This window comes from Haemaphysalis longicornis, unplaced genomic scaffold (assembly GCF_048455015.1).
Source record: "Haemaphysalis longicornis isolate Haplotype H1 unplaced genomic scaffold, Haemaphysalis longicornis Haplotype H1 scaffold_1, whole genome shotgun sequence".
In the NCBI taxonomy this organism is placed as follows: domain Eukaryota; kingdom Metazoa; phylum Arthropoda; class Arachnida; order Ixodida; family Ixodidae; genus Haemaphysalis; species Haemaphysalis longicornis.
Genome location: NW_027526203.1, coordinates 235,206,291 through 235,230,635, shown reverse-complemented (window position 1 = coordinate 235,230,635; position 24,345 = coordinate 235,206,291). Strand labels below are relative to the sequence as shown.

Below are 24,345 nucleotides of genomic sequence, written 5' to 3'. Positions count from 1 at the left end.
TACACATAGGCCAATCACGCTGAACGAACGAGACGCTGGTCTCACTTATTAGAGTTAGAACTCGATTTCTAAGATTGTGTCACATACAAGCTGCTACTAAATCCGGCAGATCCGGACAGGCTCTCCCCTCCTATAACCGTCAGAAGCCGGTCTACTGGCTGACTAAAGCTTGTCGCCCACTGCCCTCCCTCCCGAACTTGTAAACCTCCCACTATTAAAGACCTTCGCCTCGTATCCCTATTATCTTATGTGGGAAAGACGATGGATGGATGACCCTGGCCAACCTTCAGGGCTATCTTCGCCTATATTTTCCTACACACACGCATCGGCATCCGCTAGCTCGTCTCCACACAGTAATTATTTCTTTTCTCGAATGCACCTTTCTCGACATTTCACCTCCCCAGGCTTACGTACTCGTCGCAGTTGACGTCTATGCAGCCTGCGGCAACATCTGGTCCTTTTTTTCACGACAATGCCTACAATGCCTACGCACAGAATCAGTTCGCTTATACGACACTGTCGCCGCTCCTGCAACCCAGCCAGGAGGCACACTACATGACGTTGTGTTGCTACCCACCTTATACATCCTATAGGTATGGCCCCACTGGCCTAAGAGCTAGCCATCGTCCCCGCCCCCCCCCCCCGCCCCCCCCCCCCCCCTATATATCTCATTTTCTATGTAGGTGACATCACTTGCTGGTGTTCCCACGGGCTTTTAGGAAGGCGGAACGCGCTCAACAGCGACTCGCGCCATCGTGTCCTTCCTTTTTCAAGAAGGCCAGGAGCCATCTCCGGGTGCTACGCGCGCTTACCAAAGCACGCTATCAACGATCGCGGTAGGAACTCTTCGTCTATACATTAACTCCTGTTCAATACTCCAAGGGAATAATGACGTGCCCTCGCTGTATAGTCGCCATGAAAACACATCAGCTGTCCTGAAAGAGATGCACACCTGTTACCGAATGACGCGCCTTATCCTGGGTGGATCAAATACCAAGGTGCACTGAGTGAATCAGCAGCAGTGCAATCAGCGCATGCCATCCGTTTCGAAAGCATTCGTCAATTCGTACCATATCGCTCTCTTACTCGAGCTTATCTCAGCAAACTTTGCTCATCACTAAACACTCTCTACAGAGCCACTTCCAACTTTCCGTCCACCCATTCAAACGACGGCTATCACACAGAAATATTCCTCACCATTCCTGCAATCATTATCTTCTAACTCTCAAAGAAGCTGCCCGCTTGTCTCTGGCTCACCAGGGTAGAAGGACAGTGAAAAACTACATCGACTTCCCGCAGCACACCGCCACTCATCCACTTTCACCTTACACATCGTTCCTATCCCTCTGCTTGTAGCATGGGGCACATGACTGATGCTGACAAGCTCAGAGGGAACACCACAGCCACCCAATCCCCCTGTTGGCAATGGTGGCGCGCCAGGGAATTCACGTGTTTCCGTACATTGGAAGGCTTTTGCGAACGTTCTGTTGCATTTAGCCACAACCTAACATTTTGCTAACGGCGCACTTCGCAGCGGACAATGACGGTACACGGCGGAAACCGAAGCGGCCAAAGGCCAGGGGGCGCTGCTACACAATCTGGTTTAAGCAATCCTAACTGCTCGCTGTCAACGGTCTACGAAACACCGAAGTTGTCTCATTCTCACTCAAACCCAGCAACAACCGCAGCAGCACGCTCTAGCACGTATTTGCCCTTTGTACTTTTGAAGCGAAAGCGTTCTCGGGGAACCGATAGCGTCCTGTCAAAAATACTAATGCATTTCTCCATAGACTGGTTGGTGGACCGAAAAGCTCTGAGAAGATCGCTGGAAAAACGGCACGTGGGTGAAACCGGGCTTCCATGGTGTCAAAACGGTTACTTGAAAATTGCGAAAAAGGAACGGTTCTAGATGGCATAGATCGCGGGTACAATAGTATCCCTTTATTTCGCAAACAACGCATCGGTATACATTTAGATCGTCCGTAGATGCTTTTACTTAGAGCGCGAAAAATCGTCGTATGGATTCGTTCTTCGTTTGCGATTTGGGTCTTTGAAGGTTTAGACGATCGACTGGACTCAGTTTCAGCGAGTTTGGGACGCACTTTTAGCGGAGGTTTTGGCGCACTTTAGACGCAGTTTTGATTTGAGAAAGCTTTCGGGCTTCTCTCAACGTTCTTTAGTACGGGATGGTAAAGTGTCTCGACCTACACCGGCCACTGCCGGAGGTGACGGCTGCTATGAACCAGCCTGAGATGTTCCGCCGGTGCTCGGCGGCAACCACACGTGCGGAGAGCGACGCGTTTCCGCATGCGCTTTTTCTCTCTCCAAAACTGGTCTTGTGGCCTTAAAGAGACCCTGCAACACTCTTTGTGCAGTGAAAGTAAACCTGCGCGACGTTTAGATTACACGGCTAGGAATACCTGAGCCAAATATTACACTTGCACGTGAAGCGGTAAGCACGCAAATCGCCGTCAAAGACGCGGAAAAACCAGCCGCACTCTTTTCAGTCCTCCTCATTATGCACTCCTGGCATGGCCTAAACGACGTCATTTGGGCCATGGCTGTCCTATTGGCTGTCGCTGGTCAACTTTGCAACATATCCCGGGACTGATATATGCAGATGACATAGTACTTCTAGCAGATAGCAAACAGTGTCTGCAGCAACTCACAGATATATGTGGGGAAGAAGCCACTGAACTAAGGTTACAGTTTAGCACAGCAAAGTCGGGAGTTCTGGTTTTTAATGACGACGCCCGTAACGAATCGGTATTCGTTCAACAAGCAGCAATACCATGGGTAACGGAATACAAATATCTGGGCATATGGATAAACGAAGCTCAGGCGTACTAAAAACTCATGAGGAGCTTTTAAGAATGAAAGGCAAAAGAAACGCCTCTATCATGAAGCATAGAGCACTCTGGGGATATAACAGATGTGAAGTAGTGAGAGGAATCTGGAAGGGAGTAATGGTACCAGCGCTCACCTTTTCAAACGCAGTAGTGTGTGTCAAATCAAAGATTCAATCAGGGCTAGAAGTAAATCAGAGGGTGGTAGGTCGATTGGCATTAGGAGCACACAGTAAAACAACAAATGAGGCATGATCATGGGATGGGCCTCTTTTGAAGAGAGAGAAGCACAGAGGAAAACTCCCACCTCCCCTCGCGGGAACCCCTGTGTAGATGCGACGCATAGGGGGTTCACGTTGCAGCGTTGGATAGCGAAGGAACGGCGCTGGAACGATGGAGCGGAGCAGCGCAGGCACCGCGTTTTATAGCGCGCATAACGGTGAGGGGACGCGCCGGCGCCAGTGCGTCTGCCGCGGCTATGACGCAACACAATCCAACACAATCCACTTTAATCCAATCCAATCCAAATCCAATTCAATCCAATCTAAGCCAAGCCAAGCCAATCCATTCGAATCCAATTCAATCCAATCTAAGCCAAGCCAAGCCAATCCATTCGAATCCAATCCAATGCCCCTCGCCAGAGGGTGTTCCCTATCGGAGAGGAGAGGGGGTGAGCGGCGGAGAGCGCAGCTCACGCGGCGAGGAGAATCGGGGAGGGGCGGACGCCGACAACAACGCCGACGTCGGATGCAGGGACAAGGCGAGTGAATGAGATGCAGTCGCATCTAAAATATGTTTTGACGAACGACTTAGAAATATTGATGATCAGAGATGGGCTGCCAAAGTGTTACGGTATCTTTACATGAAAAGCGTGGACACACAGTGGAGGAAACCTCCCACCACCCCTCGCCGGAACCCCTGTGTAGATGCGACGCATAGGGGGTTCACGTTGCAGCTTTGGACAGCGGAAGAACGGCGCTGGAACGATGGAGCGGAGCGGCGCAGGCACCGCGTTTTATAGCGCGCATGATGGTGAGGGGACGCGCCGGCGTCAGTGCGTCTGCCGTGGCTATGACGCAACACAATCCACTTTAATCCAATCCAATTCAAATCCAAATCCAATCCAAGCCAAGCCAAGCCAAGCCAAGCCAAGCCAATCGAATCCAATCCAATGCCCCTCGCGAGTCGCGAGAGAGTGTTCGCTATCGGAGAGGAGAGGGGGTGAGCGGCGGAGAGCGCAGCTGGCGCGGCGAGGAGAATGGGGGAGCGGTGGACGCCGACAACGACGCCGGATGCAGGGACAAGGCGAGTGAATGAGATGCCTTCGCATCTAAAAGAACCAGAAGGCTCAGGACAAAGTTTATGAAACCTGGAAGTGCAGGGGAAACGACCAAGGCAGTAAAAAATGAAGTGAAACAATCAGAGACAACGACCTGGAAACAGAGAATAGACGCGAAGAAGTCCTTAGATATCTACAGGATCGGGAAGCAAGAGATCACAAGGGAAAAATTCTTCGATAATACAAAAGGGAGTGCATGGCTTTTTGAAGCCCAGGCGGGTTGCTTGCGGACAAAAACACTGATCCGCGAGCCGGTACAGGAAGAACTATGCGCAGGCTGCGGCAAGGAGCCAGAAACCATGCCACATATTGTAACGGAGTGCAAAAGTATCCGTCCAGTCCTCAGTGAGGGAGCCATCCAGCTCCTGGGGCCCTTGGCTTTAAGGTTAGCGGAAAAGTGATTTGAACAGCAGTATAGGTTAGTAAAAGAAGGTTAGAATGTTTGTGGGAAAAGAGCAGAGAACAATCTGGGAAGACATGCGAACAAAGAAGTCAGACTAGCACAAAAATTTCGTAAAGGTATTTTCTTTTTCTTTTTATATATTTTTATATATTTTGTTTGTGTTGTTTTTGGCGAGGTGGTTGCACAGTGGCGTTGCGACTAAGGCCGCTGTACAACGCCACCCCGTTACAAAGGGGAAGCCGCTAAGCATCATCATGAGCATCATCATGAGCATCATCATCATCGTTGACAGCGGTCGAGTTGAGAGGGAGCAATTATGCGCGACTTCTCATCGCGCGTAGTTTCGGTGATAGTGAACGGATTTTCGTAACTCTTGCTGGAGGAAATCGCTGGGACAATAGACTTTACCCCTCAATACATTCCGAGTAGTCGATGGTAAGTGTTGCAGGGTCCCTTTATTGAGGGTGGCTCACCGCTGCCGGGACCGGTTTCCAGAGAGGGCAAACGCGCGCGGAAACGCATCTTTCTCCGCACATGTCTTGCTCTTTATCGCCGGGACAGAGTAGTTTGAGTTCTGGATTTGTCTCTGTTGTGGTGAAACTACCACTGCGAAAGGACCCTGCTGGATCTAACAGCTTCTGCGAACGGCGTCACGTATCGTCTCAGAGGCATTTGCACGCACGGCAGGAAGAGCCCGCCCCTACCCCTACCCCTTGTCCCCCGCTCCCCTTGCGCAGCATGCTCTGGCAAAAGGGAAAAAGCCGTCCGCTCACCAGAGCACTGAAAGTTGTTTTGCTTATTTGAGGTTGAGTCTTCTTTGAAAACTCTTCGTGTCGTAACACGTTTCGCGCCTGTTTGACCCTTATAATTGTATTTATGTCCGCCTATTGGCGAACCGTGTCAGTGCATTTTGTTGCGCTGCTGTATCAGCTACCCACCCGCTGTAATCGATGTCCACCCGTTCGTCCGTCTATGCGTACGTCGACATAAAAAAAAATTGGTATCGGCTTCGTTTTTTTACAACAACAAAGACCTTTCCTTGCAGCGTGGGCTGTGTTAGACGGGAAAGGCCGACAACTATATATAGGCTCAGAAACGCGCCGGTTAAAGTTAAAGCATTTTCGTGGGCTACTTTAACTTGGCCTAAACTGGAATATGCCCGTGCTGTTATGACCGGTATTCAAATACATTCGCCTGAAAAGATTTAAGGATTGGCTGTTTATTTTATTTATTCTAAATTAGGTTGCGCAGAGGTCATTTCTGGGCATATGCGTACAGGTGGGATTCAAACATCGGAATCCATGAGAACGTTTAGGTGGCGTAAATCTTTTTTCAATTACAACTTTACTGAACGCTTACCCAATGTTGCTACAATTCCCCCAACCCGCTGTAATAGAATCTATTGTAAGGAAACATGCAGTTGAGTAGCGTCAGGCCTGTTTATTTCGTGTGCAGCCCGGACAAGTCCCTCCACAAGCGACGATGATGATGAACAGCTGAGGAAGAAAGCAAAGTGTTCCACGGTCCAAGTGTTTCATGATGGAGATAAGTGCAAGGTGAAATAAAGGAAGCTCCATGCTCCGCCACTTGTGGCTCACACTATACAGAATCCCGGACCGCACTCGCGCCTCTTCAAAGTTGAAACATACCCCTAGACCCAATAGATCGCCTCTACAAGGCACCCCCTGCCTTACGATCTGCCACAGTCACTTAGAGACTTTGGGGTGAATGCCTGGTCACTCCGAGATTACTGGTACCGAAATTTCCTACCGCTCACCCGCGATCTTCATAACCGCGCTTCTCTATCCCTTTGATCAGCCCTCCAACATGGAATGACTCACTCAAGTTTGAAGGCTTCTGGGACGTATGTTGTTACGACTATAATAAACTAAAACAAAATATCACTCGTATCCCGGCTCCGCATCCTATTCTGTCAACCTCGCAAGCTCATAGATTCCTACAAATTAAAACCCACCCTCCATTCCAATTCACACTTCGTTCAGCTCCAACCTGTCCTAATGGCCCTTCTGCCTACCCAAACTGAGTCTTGCTCTTCCTCAGCCTCAAAGCGGTTCTATCCCCAACTGAAGAAACCTCCTCGCCGTAATGGCTTGTTTGGCTGGGCTATGCACCCCGGACGAGTACCTATCTAGGTGCGAAAAGTTATGATCTTCCTAACCGCCTAATTTGAGTCCATCGCTAAAGTTTACTATCACTACTGCTACTACTACTACTACTATTGTTACAACCACTACTGCTAATGTTACTACTACCGATACTAATACAGGACACGTTCAAGAGGGCTTCTAAGCGCATGTAAGGAGAGCATATCAATTGCCTTGTCTGTCAGCCTGGTACAGTTTCGTAACAAAAAATAATAATTTAACTCATTTTAACTATCAAAACCCGTTTACGTGAAATACATGCTGACGGAACTGATATGAAGCAAACTAGCGTTGCTAGCAAATACCTAGTGGGGCATGCCCGCGTGCCCGCCGCCATACACCTTTTAACTTAAAAGCCCGCTCAAAACGACTTCGTTCAGCGCAGAATACTTGCTTTTAACAGCGGAGATGTTTAAGCCTGAGCTTAGTGCAGTGGCATTAGCAAAAAAATACCAAGAAAAAAAAAACAGTGCCACCTGTAAAGGGTGCACCACCGCAGGTAGGGTAATTATAACAGTGAAGCCGGCTTTCGTGCCTGCTCGAGTGTGAGCACAAGGGTAACATGCGCATGAGCACCTCTACTTTACAATTTTAAAGGTAATAGTCTTTTCTGGGCTACTAAAACACAAAAAATGGAAAAATGGCGCAGCTTGCACTAGTGGAGCAAGGCTGGATAATCACCGGATCTGAGAGTCGACCCAGCTTCGTCCCCCCAGTGACACGCTGTGAGTGTGGAGGCCCGACCAGAGAGGCCTTGTAAAATCCGGCTTAACTTGGCCTCACCCCTCAACACTTAGCCTCGCCTAGCAAGAGCATCGCTAAATATGCCAAAACAAAAACAAAAAATCCCAAGCCATCTCCACTAACGTGAAACCTGGGGAGGGGCGAAGAATGCAGTGTATAAGTGTATTCTTGGCGCCCTGGTGTTTTTGCCTACGGAGATGAAACTGTTGGGGGGTACAAGTACAGCTTTGCTGTAAAAGTCTCTTGTCTTTGAAGCACGAAGCTCTGTAGAGCGAGGCGTAAACGAGTGTCCGAATGTTTTTTTTAGTACGCGTTACGAAGCGCCCCAGCGCAAGGCGTAAACGAGTGTCCCGGTGTTTTTTAGTGCGCATTACGTTCTATCGCGAGGTGTAAACGAGTTTCCCGGTGTTTTAGCACCGTGACCAGTAAGATTAAGAGGAGCACCGACTGTGGCCCAAGAAAAATCATTTGCGCGGGCCGATAATGTCCCCGCGCCGCCGGCCTCCCTGCTTTCACCTTGCTCTCTTTTTTTGTTGCAACCCTCCCATCGTTGTGCCTTTGTACACTGCTCTCCTTTTTCTCGCTCTCACCAACGGCTTGTTTCCTTCCGCCGCGACATCTGCCCTCCAACATGTCAAACTGCGCGCGCTATCGAGACGCGCGCGGAATCCAAATCACGGGGCGCTGCCGCAATGAGCCGTGTGGTAATCGCACACCGCGACATATGTGACCATCGCTTATTCTTTATCAAGGAATGTTTAGTCAAAAATAATCGAGGCGAGCTGAAAAATATCGATTTAACCCAGCAAATCTAAGATGGAATCGTTCGGCGACGATTTCTGAAAAACCAAACAAGAAACGAGCTATAAGCAATGCCGCACCTTACAACATACACTCTAGCTTTATTCGGCTTACGGTAACGCGATAGAGCGCGAAAATCGCCCTTTTTTACCTCACCCGCTATCCTGCCGCGTGCTTAACGAGTTATGCTTCTTCTGCACACAAACAACGTTAACGAAGGTCGTCCGCAATCTATAGACGTGCGCCAATGATGCATACATTTCCACGCAAGAAATTTACGGCTACCGCCTCGCAAGGAATATGGAAAGGCGCTGTCAGCGTGACTAGGCGACGGAGAATTCCGAACGCTATCATTGTTTTAACCGGTGTCGTTACTAGGGCCCGATGTTCACTGTCACTGTGCGGTGGTGTGATCTTGTCGATGCTGCCAGCGGATAACGCGGAATGCATTGCTGAGCAACGTGTTCTGATGACCTGGTTTATGAAAATAGTTTTTCTAGAATAAAGAGCCAAGCCGGATAATGACCTATATTTCGTCATAAGAAGTGCTTGCATTTTTTAATTAAATTTAATTTTAAAAAACTTAAATTAAATTTGCAGCATGTGCTTACATCCACACCTGTCGCTATCTTAGTAATGTTAGCATCGACGGAGGTCTGCCACCTGCATGCCGTATCTCCGTGTCGTAATCAACAGTTGGACAGCGTGTTAAGGGGTCGCAAAGGTTCACATGTTGGAGAGGGAGGGGGGGGGGGGGTGCAAGTGCTGTGGAGCCAGCCGTGATACGAAAGTATTTCGCGAAGCGTCCCCCAGTGTTCCCAGCTGCGGTTGTTACGGAAATACTCTCAACTAGTCTGAACTTATGAAAGGAGCAGCTGTTCATTCAATTCAAATAGTTAAGGTGATTTGAAACTTATTGTTGCCTTCTGGAGCATCTAGCGCCAGTCATCTTTGTGCAAGCAGCACTCCGAGTTTTACGTGCGTTTTATAGCAAGGAGCAAGCTGCCTTCGACAATTTGGGTGTAGTTCTCAGGAGCGCAGTGCACTATACAGTAGTGTGGTGTGCAGTACGCATAATGCAATGCGCACTGTCTTATGCAGTTCCAAAAAGAGAGGAAAAGAAGCTCGGCGCTAAACCCCCGCGCGACACGAGCAGAGATACTGAAACAATTTGGCATGTCAGCTGAATGGTTAGCATTCATACTGAGCTTGAGCCAGTAAGTATAGTATACAAAAGCGAAAAAGTAGCGGGCGCTGGTTGTTAAAACTAGTTGGCTTCTGTCGGCTCCTGTGATAAATGTAGAACACAACCGAATTTGTATTCACCAATTTACGGGAGTACTCCCATTCGTGGCACGCAGTGCGGAAACGGTAGCGTTTCTCCAGTGGTCAGATTTCTGTATGTGGTTTGTACATTTAGTTTTCCCGCCCTGCAAAGAAATCCTTGCGGTATCTTTACCGTACGACAACTTCATTCCGTGAGGTGGTGGTTACCCAGGAGGTGCTGTCGAACATGCTCGTCAACCCGTGCGAAGGAAGCGCGCAAAGCACGCGAAGCTACGCAAAACAGGCCCAAAACAAGTGTCGCTGAAGCACACGACAATGCTGGCGGAATGGGTCCCGCCGTCGCGCCCGCCTGGCTGAGCAGGCTCCGGCGCGCGGGAAACACCGATTAACAGCGCTAAACAGCGCCAGTTCGCCGCGCCATCTAGTCGGAGAGAGCGAAGTCGGCGCTCCTCTTTATCTTATTCCGTGACCGTGACCACATGAGACGAATGACGATTACGACGACGACGACGACGACGACGACGACGACAGGAGACGCCAACAGCCTTAGCCTCTAAGGCGCTTCGCCCCTAATAGCAAATCAAGCAAAACCTGGCAAATCATGGCAAAACCGGAAGAATCTAGGTAGACCCGCAGCTCCTCTGTTTTTCCAGCGTCGCACCACTAGTGCGAGCTGCGCCTATTTTTTTTTTCGTTCATTGTTTTTGTGCTTTGCATAACCAAATTTTGTGGGGAGAGCTTTGTTGCTAAATTAATCCAGGTAATCGTTCTGTGAACAAAGTGCTCTTATACATAGCTTGCAATGACGTCACTGTAGATCTCATGTTGGAGCACTGCTTGCACGGTGGAAGGCTGTGAACTTATCTGCACTGTTCTCTCGAGCAGCACTGCGCAGTACTCCAGAAAGGGCTGTGGTGACGTCACGTGAAATCATGTACATGTTCCATCAACCCAAGCGCTCCAGCTGTATCGCAGTAACTTGCAATCCCAGTAGTAGCTTCCATGTTACTGAGAGCGCGCTGCTTGGTGAATTTGAGCATTTTTAGTTAGATGCTGTCGTCTCCAAATGAATGCATTATTATTTACATCCCTAGATTTAAAGGCTAACTGCAACCTAGGAGCCTCTTTGATACGAATGTTTCCTCACAATAGTTGTCAATTTTCGTCATTTTTATTTTGGATTATTTATAATGTACGAGTCCCCAATTTGTCACTGTAACAAACAATATTCTTCGAGGTACGTGTACAGTACAACTACAAGTGCATCCAGTGTTCCTAAATCACCTGTTCCATGCTGAAAGCCTGTACTGCGTTAAGGAAACATTTTGCGTTAAGGAAAAAAATAAAGACATTCTTTCAACAGCTGTTACACGGCCCTCCTTGACCATTATTCTTACTTGCACTGCCGCAGGTTATGCCAACATTCATGTCCACGTCCGGCGGGCTTCCGTAATCTAGGCCATCCGACTCCATGCTGTTTGTGTTGAAGAAGGATTCCTTCGGGCCCACCGCACTACCACCTTTCTTGACCTGAAATACGAGACAACCCTCGCTAAAGCTGCAAGATTCTCCGACAAGCTTCGCTCAAAACATGACAACATTCCAGGGCAGGGATCACCCGTTACCATGGCAACCAGGGCACCACTGCAGAACCAACTTTCGCCCTCTAAAAGACTTTGAAGAAACGCGTGTGTCTGCAGGTGTGTTCTGAAGAAAAAAAGTCTGAAGGAATCTGGTTCTGAAATCATCATCAGCGTATTTAAACCATCATAAACGATGGTTGCTCTCACGGTTTCCCTCACGGGCTATCCACAGTTGGTATAGGCTGCGCTATCCGAATTCAATTCATCCGTTGCCACCGAATTTTCGCTGTGTGGGAAATCCAACTTCCAAAGCTTTGGGAGGGGTCTGTCGAGGAAAGTAGGGCACTATTGTCCCAAAAGTTCCGTTGTATTCATGCTGGAAACCGTTCCAGTGTAGTGGCACTAGTTTTACTATATTGAACGCAATCCAGCGATTGTAAATATAAGGGGCTCACGTGACTGATCATCTTCTTGAAGCCGGGAGAGGAGAAGGTGTACAGGGGCCGCTGGGTCGAGGCTTCTACATCCACCATTTTCTCCAGTTTGAGCAGTTTCCTCTTCCGGGCGTTTGAAGTGGCACTGACCGCTGCGTACGTCCAATCAGCGCCTTATTAGTCCTCCGGGTTGGCGGCCTCTCTTCGGACGCGTAGCTTCTGTAGCCCTTAAGACATACTCTTCTCATCAAGGAGTAATGGTTCCGGGTATCACATTTGCAAATACTGTAGTCTGCTTAAAATCAGACGTTCTATCAGGCCTTGAAGTGAACCAGAGAACGGCAGGACGTTTGGCCTTAAGCGCATATGGAAAAACAATTAACGAAGCAGTGCAGGGAGATATTGGCTGGGCGTCGTTTAAAGTTCGAAAACCGCAGAGTAAAATATATTTTGAGAGGAGGTTGAGAGCAACGAATCAACGAATGTGGGCAGCTAAGGTTTTTAGGTACCTATGCTTGAAAAGCTTGGACACGCAGTGGTTAAGGAAGACTAGAAGGCTAACGATGAAATACGGAAAAAAACAGTATTAGAAAGCAAAAACAGCCAAGCTAACCAAAAAAGAGGCAAGGCAGAGAGAAACGAATAAATGGAGGGGAAAAATGGAAGCTAAAACGTCGTTAGAGATGTACAGGGCAGAGAAATTGGACATCAGAAAGAAAAAATTCTACGATAATTCCCGGGGCAGTGCTTTGCTTTTTGAAGCTAGAGCAGGTTGCTTGCGAACTATGAGCTTTGTGGGGAATTATTCACAAAATAATGGGGTATGCATGGTCTGCGGAAAAGAAACCAACTATGCGGCACATAGTTTTAGATTGCGAGGGTATCCATCCAAATCTACATGAGGGAAATATTCGGCTTCCAGAAGCCCTAGGATTTAAGGGTCGCACAGAGGAAGTAAACTTCAAGGCTGTCGAGACGACGAAAAGAAGCTTAGAATGCTGGTGGACGAAAAGCAGAAAGGGGGATATTGCCTAAGGCAGCTACCACCTGTAACAGGAAAAAAAAAGTAGTTTGTGCCTAACAGCATAGACTACAGTTTAGTATCCGAGACAGTACACGAAAGGTTGCGGGAAATGAGGATAGATGAAAATGAAACAGACAGCTTAGGAAGCGACCACAAGCGGCTTAGCTTGCACTTTGGAGGCGCAACCCGGACATATTTAGAAATAGGTAGAATAGGAGGACCTAATTTGAACAATGAGGACTTAAAGGTTATCGCTGATAGATTGGAAGATTAAATCAATAAATACCCAGATAAAAATTGCGCTTACGACTAAATGATTGCGTTCATAAAGGGTAAGATGAATGAAGCCAAGAAACGAAACCGATGGAAGGGGAAGAGAAAGCCGAGAAGCTGGTGGAATAAGGTCATAAAAGAGGCTACTGACCAGCGAAGAAAGGCGTCGAGAGGACATAAAGAAGCAAAAAGAACTGGGATGGAACCGGAAGTAGTGAAGGAGAAATGGTATATCTACCGTGGGAAAAAACTAGAAGTGCAGAAAATGGTGCAAGCAAAGATCAAGCAGAAAAGCGAACAATTGATGGCAGAAATACGGAAGAAGGACAAAAGCGCATCCAAGAAGTTTTGGAACCATGTAAAATTACTGAGCTCAAAAAACGATATACATCAAAAATTCCTGATTGATGAGGAGGGGAAACATTTAAAAGGAGAGCCCGCGTTGGAGCATATTCATCGAGTGATTAGTGAGAAGTTTAGGGCAATAGCGGTAGGGAAACCTGCACCGATAACATCAGCGCCACAGAAGACTGCGGAAAGGGAAATAAGTTTGAGCAACCTTGATTGGAAGAAAGCAGAGCAAAAGGTATCCCCCCAGACAGCAGTGGGCCCGGACGGGATACCAATGCAACTGATAAACCTGCTTGGACCTAAAAGTAAGAAATCGTTTATGAGGGCAATAGATAAGGTGATAGAAACCAAACAAATACCCGAGGACTGGCTAGAAAGTAGGATGAATTTATTATATAAAGGCAGAGGCAACACAACCAGTATTGATTCATCCAGACCACTAACAGTAACGTCAGTGGAGTATAGATTCGTATTGCAGGCAATAAAATCAGAAATTCAAGCATGGATGGAAGAAAAAGAAATCCTTGGGGAACTGCAGAATGAATTTAGACAAGACAGGCGATTGGATGATAATTTCTTCATAATAACGCAATGCATTGAAATTGCGAAAGTGCAGAATAGACCATTATGGATTAGTTCTTGGACATTAAAGGGGCATATGACAACGTAAATAGAGAACAGCTGTGGGGAACGCTGAAACTCCAGGGATTAGATGACGAGTTAATAGAGTATCGCAATCTATAAGGATAATAGAGTGCATCTCACATGGGAAGGACAGAAATGTGACCAGCAGGTGAACATCCATCGGGGACTGAAACAGGGATGCCTTTGAGCCCAATACTGTTCATGCTTTACATGGCAGGGTTCGAAAAGAAACTGGAAGAAAGTCAAGTAGGGTTTAGCCTAACCCATATGCTGCAAGGTGAAGTGCTACAACAGCATATTCCGGGAATGTTATACGCAGACGACATTGCTCTTTTAGCTGATAACCAAACCGATTTGCAACGGCTAATAAATATTAGCGGCCAGGAAGCCACCGACCTCGGATTAAATTTCAGTGCAGAAAAATCAGAAATAATGGTTTTCAATGACGCTACCACTGGCGTAGTGTCTATCCAGCAAGGTGAATTGCCTAGAGTAAAGGAATATAAATATTTGGGAGTGTGAATAAACGAAGGGGATAACTACTTAAGAACTCACGAGGGGCAACTTAAGGTTAAGGGAAAGCGAAACGCAGCTATTATGAAGCATACAGCTCTGCGGGGGTGTAACAAATATGAAGTAGTAAGAGGAATGTGTAAAGGAGTAATGGTTCCGGGTCTCACGTTTGCGAATGCTGCACTCTGCTTAAAATCAGACGTTCTATCAGGCCTTGAAGTAAACCAGAGAATGGTAGGACGTTTAGCCTAGGCGCGCATGGAAAAACAACTAACGAAGCAGTTCAGGGAGATATGGGCTGGGCGTCGTTTGAAGTTAGAGAAGCACAGAGTAAAATATGCTTTGAGATGAGGTTGAGAGCAATGGATCAGTGAAGGTTGGAAGCTAAGGTTTTTAGGTACCTATACTTGAAAAGCGTGGACACGCAGTGGTTAAGGAAGACTAGAAGGCTAACGATGAAATACGGAAAGAACAGTGGAGAATCCAAAACAGCCAAGGTAACCAAAAAAAGGCAAGGCAGATTGAAACGAATAAATGGAGGGAAAAAATGGAAGCTAAAACGTCGTTAGAGATGTACAGGGCTGAGAAATTGAACATCAGAAAGGAAAACGTCTACGATAATTTCCAGGGCAGTGGTTTGCTTTTTGAGGCTAGAACAGGTTGCCTGCGAACTAAGAGTTTTGTGGGGAAGCATTCACAAAATGATGGGGTAAGCGTGGTCTGCGGAAAAGAAACAGAAACTATGCGGCGCATAGTGTCAGAATGTGCGGGTATCCATCCAAATCTACATGAAGGGAATATTGGTCTTCAAGAAGCCCTAGAATAAAGGGTATCACAGAGGAAGTTAACTTCAAGGCTGTCGGCGGGACGAAAAGAAGATTAGAATGCTGGTGGACGAAAAGCAAAGAGGGGAATATTGCCTAGGACAGTTACCACCTGTAACAGGGAAAAAAAAGTATTTTGTGCCTAATGAGCTTTTTGTGCCTGCCCTAAGCAGAGCTAGTATTAAACCAAGAGTGTAAAACATGGGTATATTACTTATTTTTGGTAAGATGACATGTCATCACCCCGCTACAAAGGAAAAACCAATAGCAATCATCAATTATCATCATCAAGTTTTTTGTGCCTGCCATAAGGAGCGCTAGTAATAAACAAAGAGTATTAAACATAGATATGTTAATCCTTTTAGGTAAGATGACAGGTCATCACCACGCTACAAAGGGGAAACCAATAGCAATTATCATCATCATAATCTGCACGCTTGGCGACCTTAACTAAAAGGTCTGATCAGAAGATTTTGCCGGAAACGTAGCATTTCCAGGCGTTTTTTACTGCACCAGGGGAAAGGCTACGTTTTGTAATATTACTTAAGAACGCGCCTTTATTTTGTGATAAAGGGGAAATCACTTAAATGGAATCCAATATTTCCCTCAACGCAACGAAAGGTCAAGAAATACAGGCATTCGATTACATAACCCCACAAGTTTTGTTCAGCAAATACGCACCTTTTTCGGGCATAGCGGGCTCTTCCCACGAAATTAGAAGACCGCCGCGATATTGCAGATTTAACTGTCAATATATATTATGAACGATTCTTTTCCCTCGGCATTGCGTGGGCAGCGTGTGCGCATCTCCGGTATATGACGCACACGCCGCCGAAAGCTCAATTAACAGTCCCGGAGCTTTCGTGGTCTGCCTGGGCCACAATCGGCAGCAGCTCGATTTTGCCATGTATTCCTATGGGACCTTCAGTCCGAAGGCGTCTCTCGGACTGCCCGCGCAATATCCAGGACTGTCGAATCGGTGATGCCTAGCACTGGACCCTGCAAATGATACTGATGCTTCCCTAGACGCAGCTTATCCTTGTGAAAGTATCTGTTACAACTGACCTGCCTTTATTTTTATTTTGCTTGCGGTGTCCTGCGCTGGGCAGATCTTGCCTTGAGTACTTTTGCTGCAATTCTCAATGAAAGAGACTGTTGTCCGCACATCCGTCGAAGCTTAAATGATTAAACGTGCTCCACGCACGCACAGCGCGGGGGACCTACACAGGGTTTCCACGGGGCAAGCCGAAACGTCATCAACGTTATTCGTAAAGGATTTCCTAAAGGTAAGGCAACCGGTCACTGCAAACGATTCTCATGAGCCCCAAAAACCCGTTTCCAAAGGCCAACCCGGCGCATGTCCAGACGGTAACAGAACGGGTCTCTCAATCCACGGCCGCTCGATGATCATCGAGCGGCCGTGCTCAATCTATCGACTAGGGTTGGCAATGGGACCGGACGTCGGCGAACTGCTATCGCCGGGTTGGTTACTGCAACATGTTGCTATTTCTTGGCAGGTATTTTTCCCACGCAAGATTCCACGCTGAATTTCAACTTATGAAGGGAACTACGTAGGAGTCTGCAGCAATTTTTGGGTAAATGTGCCTCCAGGAATAACAGTATTATTCCTGGAGACGTCTATCTAGATCCTTGCCGAGCGTCCCTATCAGGTGATATTTCAATCAAGATTTTACTATCTCTGCAAGGTAACTTTCGTGAAAGCTCAAAATCCTTCAAAAACTAGTCAGAAAGGTAATGTGATGTCCCATAATACTGAACATCGAACATTGGAAATTACCGGTATAGCCTTTTGTTTCGATTCTCCTGAAATTCCGTAAGAATCGCCAGCTATTTTTGAAAACTTAGTAAGGTGGTGTAAAGTGTAGCTTGTGCGTTGGTATATGGTTAACCAGAGAATTTTTGTGCGTAGCCACAAAGGTCCGATGCCACAGCCGACTTTCTTCATGAAACTCATGCGGAAGCCATGTCACCCCTCAGTTAACGTCGGCAATCACGTTACTCCCATCTTTTCATGTTCAACTCCCTCCTGCGTAAAGCAACCGCCTCGCCTGCACAAAGGCACTTACAGGGAAACAATAGTCTTATGTATCACGTTGTGGGCCAGCTAGCAGGCCTCCGGTCAGCGGTACATGCGAGAAGATGCAGCTTCTCGGGGGACGCATCACTTTCTTAACGTCTCCCTGCATGTCAGAAAAAAAAAGAACTCAGAAGCTTCCCGGGGAGCTTATAAGTTCAGTCTGAACCCCAACGAGGTTTTATTCGGAAGCTTTCTTTGTTCCATTATCTTTCTTCCGTTCTTTGAGTGTATTGTGGAATTCGTTCCTTGAGTAACTACGGACACCACCTCCTTCCTAATGACGCTGAAAGGCACTAATAATCCCTTACAGAGCAGTTCCCACTCTGTACAGGTCGCCATTCTGCTCTTGCAGTCCTTGCACTGGACATTATTTAAAAAAAACTAAGGTGTTGCTTTTTTTTCCACGTGGAGCTCTCGCTTGCTCTGGTCCTTTCCGCCGCGCCCGACACGGTGAATCGTTAGGAGACGTTTTTCACGCCCCGAGCTTGGAGCATCAAGCGTCGGTGCCCTACCATATTTATTGGTCACTTCCCTGTGCCACACGCGTGGCGTATCCGCAGTACGGCGTGTTTAATGCACCAGTGCAGAATTTTTGGGAAGTCATCGGTATAAACATACGCTTCGTGAATGTAGAACATTCAGCATACAGTCACGTTGACTAAATCTGTAGGCTCGGAAGTGTGCGCCGGATCAAAAGTGGTCACCTTTTCGCCTCTAGGTGCCCTTTTGTTTCAAAACAACATTGTTTCACTACTGATGGGCCTCAACGATTTACCAGACCTGGAGGTTCTGCGGGTGGTTCGAGGATTAACTTCGGACCGGAGGTCCCTTTGGAATACAAGGAAAGCTCAAGCGCCAGATCGTACCCCGGGTAGTCCAAGGACGAACCGGCACTGATAATCGAAAAGCTCTCCATATAGCCCAAGATGAATCAGTCTGGTCGCTCTCTGGGAGCGAGCTCGGATGAAGAAGCAAGATAGCATTGATCTTCTGTGCAACCTCACAAAACTCGTCATCATTCCCAACAAAGTCCTACCACAGCACTATAGCACTGTTTCCCAATATACGTAGCATTACGCCTCCACACGAACCCTATGATCGCCGTCTGACCTTAGCACTGTGATTTTTAAAAGCGAGCGCATGTCGGCTTTAATTCGGGATGACCGGAAATTGGTAAAAAATACCAGTCACCATACTGTAAACATTAGACGGAACCTCATCCTTCTTGTTTACTGGACCAAACGAGACGCAGCCTGTCTGTTCTCTGTTCTTAGATTGCTTGGCATCACTTGGGCTCCATTTCGCAGCACACTGTCCCGCCTGCACAAGCCTATAATGCCCCCCCCCCCCCCCCATGCATTGCCTCCACGCCTTCATTGGAGCAGACTAAGAGTCGTCAACCCACCACGTCGAAGCCAGTTAGCCGCCGACCAGTGCCACTTTGCATCCATTCCCTTCTTCAGTTGGGGGGGAGGGGGGAGGGGGGAAGCGTCAATTTTGTATTCACAGCTTCCACAAACAGCGCTCATCTACACTGAGAGGTACAACTGAACAAACACCATTACTGGTTGCAAGCCACGTCAGACTGCTTGCAGTCGAGACTGAAAGACCTAAATCACTTGCTTCCAACTAATAATTATTCATTAGTTCATTCATTTCTAGTGTCGCTAGAGTTTAATAATGCCCCTTGATTCGTTTAACAAGACGAGGGCTGCAACGTTGTCTCATAAGGCATAAGGCGTTTAAGTTAAGACGGAGCACCTAGCTTCATGTCTTTGTCAATTTTTCTTGACCAAAACTTGGCTCTAAAGGCCCATGTACGGTTGTGAGCAGTTGTAGGAACTAATTACGGCTTCACTTCGTCATGACGACTCATCACGCAAGGCTTTCAAGCAAATCAAACCCGGTGCCTTGTTAGTTAAACCGCAGCCATCTCACCTGCACGGCACACTCGACTCGCCATCACTTGTAATATTTCTGTGCTATTCTAGTGGTGGCACTCAGACCTCAAGCGTTAAGTCACTAACGTGCATCAGAATTTTTCGAAGGTACGTAGCTCTCAAATACATGTTAGCGTCATTGCCGCAAGCCAAGAGTTGTTGACTTCATCAAAGCACCTCCCAATACTCATGATTACTTGATGTGATGTCTTCCTTGCGACTTTTTATACAGTTGTAAAGATTCATTTAAAGAAAGAAAAGCGTTTTCTGCGCCTTCTATTTGGGTTGTGCTCGCATAATAATAAGTTTCAATGAGTTTTGTTATGCATAAGCAGTCCGTATACGTTTCTATTACATTCCCGTTCAAGTACTATAACGCAAACAGCATGTACTGCAAAAACGCAAAACAAGAACCGTACTATTTTTCATTGACTACCTCCACCGCTCTGGAACCAGTAAGGGGCGTCAAAAGACGTTCGGAGCGGCAGATGCAAGTTGCACAGTGTTGTGAGAGAGCTTTCGTAAGAATATACTGCTTGTGGGCTGTACTAAGTTTGACACAATGCAACATATATCTGGTCATGTGCGACATTACAGCTAATCAGAAAAGTTATAGAAGTAATTGAATTCTTAGAAGCCCTGCCTCGTTTCGTACAGTTCTCGTCTCGAATATACACCCTCGTTAGTGGAAGTGTCTCCAAAGCGGATGTGAAAGGATATGTCGTGGTCACTGTTTTTCTAAGCGCTTTCGGATAGAAAGAACGAAAAACTTATATGGAACACTCTCTTCAGTTGGCACAGCCTCGTCTTTTTCAAAAAAAAAAAAAACCTGTGCGTTACTACAACAGTTATTTGCAACATGTTTTCTAACAGATCCTAGCGGGTAGAGTTTCGCCGATCATAAAAAGGCTACTGACATGATCTACGAGTTGAATGTTATAAAAGTTCGGTAAACGTTTTCTTTCTTTCTCTCTCTTCTGCGCATTCTGGAAAATCCTGTTGAATCGTAGGAAGTTATTTTAGTGCATTCATACAAATAAGACACTTGGATTCCACGTCACGGAAACAGTACGTCTGATTTTTTTTTTTAGTACGTACATATTGAGGGCTATAACCATGCTATACACAGTCTACGAAACGCGCAGAAAAATCTCCGAGGACAACTGAGCGCGTCTTATCAGTTGTGAATCGGATGTGCAACTGAACACCGCTAAATGCCTAATTGAACGCCTCAGGGAGCTCTCCAGCACGCAACACGCCCAGGATCGCAGTGATTACTGCGCCGCTGGGTGAAAGCAGCAGTAGCGGAAACGGCCGGAGGATGAAGTACGGCGGGATGCGTGCTGACATCAAACCGGTTTAATCAGGAGTGTTATCGAAGGGAACGGCAGGCGCACGAGGCAGTTGCTGCCGCCGCACCCTACGCCTTTCCATGTGCCTCTGCGCATGTCCAGGCACTGCCTCAATAGAGGCGGGCAAATTTTTTTCGTTGTGCTTTCTTTTGAATGCGCACGCAACGGCGTCAGAAGACACGTTACAGCCAATGACAATTTGGCTGCCGTTTCGCTGCTGCATGTATAGAACACCCGACTGATTTATCATTCAATGCGCCATTTAATTATTTCGCCTTTCAAACATTCAAGTTTACTTAAAAGTAATTTACTGTGCAATATTTTAGTGTAGAAATGAGCTTAAAGGGGCCCTAAATGGGGTTCCGAAGGCTTGAAGGCCTGGCATTTTCGCTCTTTCATCGCGCCTTAAAGCGCTGTGGTTGCTACGAGCTGATAAGCCCGCAGCAAGACAACATAGAGACACTTGTCAGGCTCCTTGCCCTCCGAGATATGCGCAGCCATTGGCTCCGCTCGGTGCTAAGTCATGCTTTTTTTAGCATCCGACGCGCATGTTCCGCCTACTATGTATACTGGCTTTTCACTGCTTTTCGCGTCGACCGTGCTAGCATCGGCACGCCAGTTCTGGAATAGTGGAAACGAGAGTTTGAAGCACAGATAGGGGGGCCCCAAACCCAACATGCTCCCTCCCGACAAAACTTTACCATCCTTTCCGAAAGAAAGTTGAGAGAAGCGCGAAAGCTAAAGGCGCGTCAAACATTCGCTGAAAGTGAGTCCAACCTTCCAAGTGCCTCCAATCGATCATCAAAACTACATAGACCCAAATCGCAAACGAAGAACGAATCCAGGCGATGATTTTTCACGCACTAAGTAAACGCATCTACAAACGATCTAAATGTATACCGATGCGTGGTTTATGAGATAAAGGCATTGCACTCTTGCACTCTTGCTCTTGCTATTGCACTCTTTCTTCCTGATCTATGCTTGTATTGTCTTTTCTAAAACCATTCCTTTTTCGGGATTTTGTAACAACCGTTTTGACACAATGCAAGCCCGGTTTCACGGACACGCCGTGTGTCCAGAGATCTTATCAGAGCTTTTCGGTCGACCAACTGGTCTATGGGTAAATGCATTACTTTTGTTGACAGGACGCCATCGGTCCAACTAAGAAAGCTTTCGCTTTAATAATTGAATATTTCCACCAATGACGAGCGCCCCGCTTGGGTTTCTTGCATTTGGCGCTGGCGCGCGGCGAACAGGTCCCTCCGAGGCCGCGTCGCACAGAAAAGGCTTAGCATCGCTACAGTTATTCGGTCACCGCTTTGTGAAGTCGCGCCGACGGCGATCCCCAGCGCAATCTTTCCCCGCACTATCACTCCCTATCCCACATTTGTAAACTGACTTTCAGCAGTTATACCCGCCGCTGTGGTTCAGTGGGTGAGGCATTGAGCTGCTGAGCACCAGGTCGCGGGTTCGATTTCCGGCCGCGGCGGCCGCTTTTCTGATGAAGGCGAAAAGCAAAAACGCCCGTGTGTACGAGATTTCGGCGCACGTTAAAGATCCCCAGGTGGTCAAAATTAATCCGAAACCCTCCACTACGGCGCGCCTCATAGCCTGTGTTGCGTCGGCGCGTTAAACGCTACAATCAATCAATTTTCAGCAGTAGTCCTGCTCTGGAGGGCGGCGGCAAGTTTTAGCTACTGCGGTGTATGCCGATTCGTGGGCGCTTTTTGCCCAGCGTGCAGGCAGATGCTGGCCGTGGTCACGCACGTAGTGCTTCCGCCTGCAGAAGCCGCTCCGTGATTTTCAGCGTTTCATTGATATATTGTAAACGACGGGCTAATCAACAAACTCAACTAAACTCGTGTGATGGATGGCGACGATCGACATTCGTCCCTACAAAGATACGCCGTGCCGGTGTGTCGCTCGCATAGAAACCGCCCTAACCACCGAAACCACTAATCGCTTCCTTTAGAGCCGGAAGCGCTCATTGGCTGCTGAATTTGGTAGAATCCGCCAATAGCGGTGCCGCTGTCTTCAGCGCCAGCTGCATTATAGAGGCTACGCCTTACACGTCGGTATACTCCCTTGAACGCAACGAGAATTCACATGTTAACAAGGAAAGAAAAGAACACGTAATCTAGCGATAGCAAGCTCGAAATCGCGATCTAAATTTAGGGCCCCTTTAAAACGTCAAGAAAAACAAGAGATTCAAGCATTCTGACAGTACATTGTAATAGATCCTCCACGCACCAACCCGTATTTTCAGACACTCTCCAGTGGATGTTACACGTACCAGTGATGAGAAATGCAAGGAGAGGTACTCACTAAGGTGCTCCTTTTCTTCCTCCTTCCGGGTCATGCACTCCGCGATGGCGGGGATGTGGCAGAGATCTTTACTGCTCGAGAGTTTCTTCCAGTCGAAATTTTCAAAAAAAGGGTGGTTCCGTATTTCGCCGTACGTTTTCGAGCCGAGTCGGTCTATAGGGTTTTTCATGAGCAGTCTGTAGACCATGTGCTTGGCCTCGGGCGTGGCTGAATTCGGGTGCTCCGAGACGTTCGGCCACTTCAGGGGCTGGTTGATGATTTTGTCCTTCAGTACATGTTTGTTCTCCCCACGAAATGGAACGCGGCCCGTCATCACTTTGTAGAAAGTAACGCCTACCGACCACCAATCACACGCGCGCCCGTACGGCCTCCGCTTCAGGATCTCGGGAGACATGTACGGGACGGTACCCGCTGACTCGCCGTCGTGGAACTCGAACGCCGTCTTGCTGAAGTAGCCCTTGCAGATTCGCTTCGAGACTGCAACCGATTAAACTAGCATCACTACACAGTTCCCCAGAGTGCACACACACCGAATGGCTTGGCGCCTCCTAACTGGTCATCGAGTATAATGAGGAACAACAATATTCCAAACAAGCATTGTGAGACATAGATGTGCAAAGAGACAATATACGCGACTCTTGACGCCCAGCGACTGAAAACAACGCCCTGTGTTCCGATGCTCGAACACATAAATGTGGAGTTAAAGGAGAGTGTAAAACCTGTTCCGTGCGCGGTACAAAGCCTGTTCCCCTCGGCATGCGCAACACCAGTCTCGGCACCTCTGCGCACGAACAAGACGCCGGGTACCATGCCGTGATAATTTATCCCCTTACGTTTACGTTTATTATATTACGTTTACGGAATCATCGGTTTCCTAACAGCACTCCCAAACTAAGTACAGGAGATCCCGTTAGTCGGAAACTAAAATTTAAAAGAAGTTCTGGTGCAAAGTTTAGCAGAAGTCGTCAGACTAAGATTCATCGTCGGAGTTGGCAAAATTAATTCCGAAGACTGATTCTGCCAACAAGAAGTTTTGATGGAGCCGACTCCGGTGAGGACGAACATGGTGGAACGTCCGAGGGGCTAACACTGCATCTTCTCCTACACGGGGACCAGCATATCTGTGAACCGGCATACACTCTTATCGGAAAAGCAATGGTCAAAAATCCCATTTAAGGTGTCAGGGGGCCAGATATGCCAAAAGTTTATCTCGAAATCGCGACTACTGTCTACGCCTTCCCTGGCGTCACTTATTATGGCTACACTGATGACCTACCTGCAAAGGAAGGTGGGAGCCAACGTAAACTGGTCTTGCGTCCTTTTTTATTACTATCAACAGGATAATGTCCTGCGCCTGCGTGAAGGCCTCTATCACAAAGCCACTATCACTCCTACATT

The 24,345-nt window shown here is 47.5% G+C and overlaps 1 protein-coding gene across 1 annotated transcript in view; it reads right to left on the bottom strand.

Annotated features, from left to right (window-relative positions):
* LOC144158205 (microtubule-associated serine/threonine-protein kinase 3-like) overlaps positions 1 to 24,345 on the bottom strand; it is a 102,664-nt gene that overhangs the window by 15,921 nt on the left and 62,398 nt on the right. The window contains exons 7-9 of the mRNA XM_077688904.1: positions 22,948 to 23,424; positions 11,624 to 11,754; positions 10,989 to 11,115 (exon numbers count right to left, since the gene is read on the bottom strand). Of these exons, the coding sequence (XP_077545030.1) occupies positions 10,989 to 11,115; positions 11,624 to 11,754; positions 22,948 to 23,424 (735 nt within the window). The remainder of the gene's footprint in view (positions 1 to 10,988; positions 11,116 to 11,623; positions 11,755 to 22,947; positions 23,425 to 24,345) is intronic.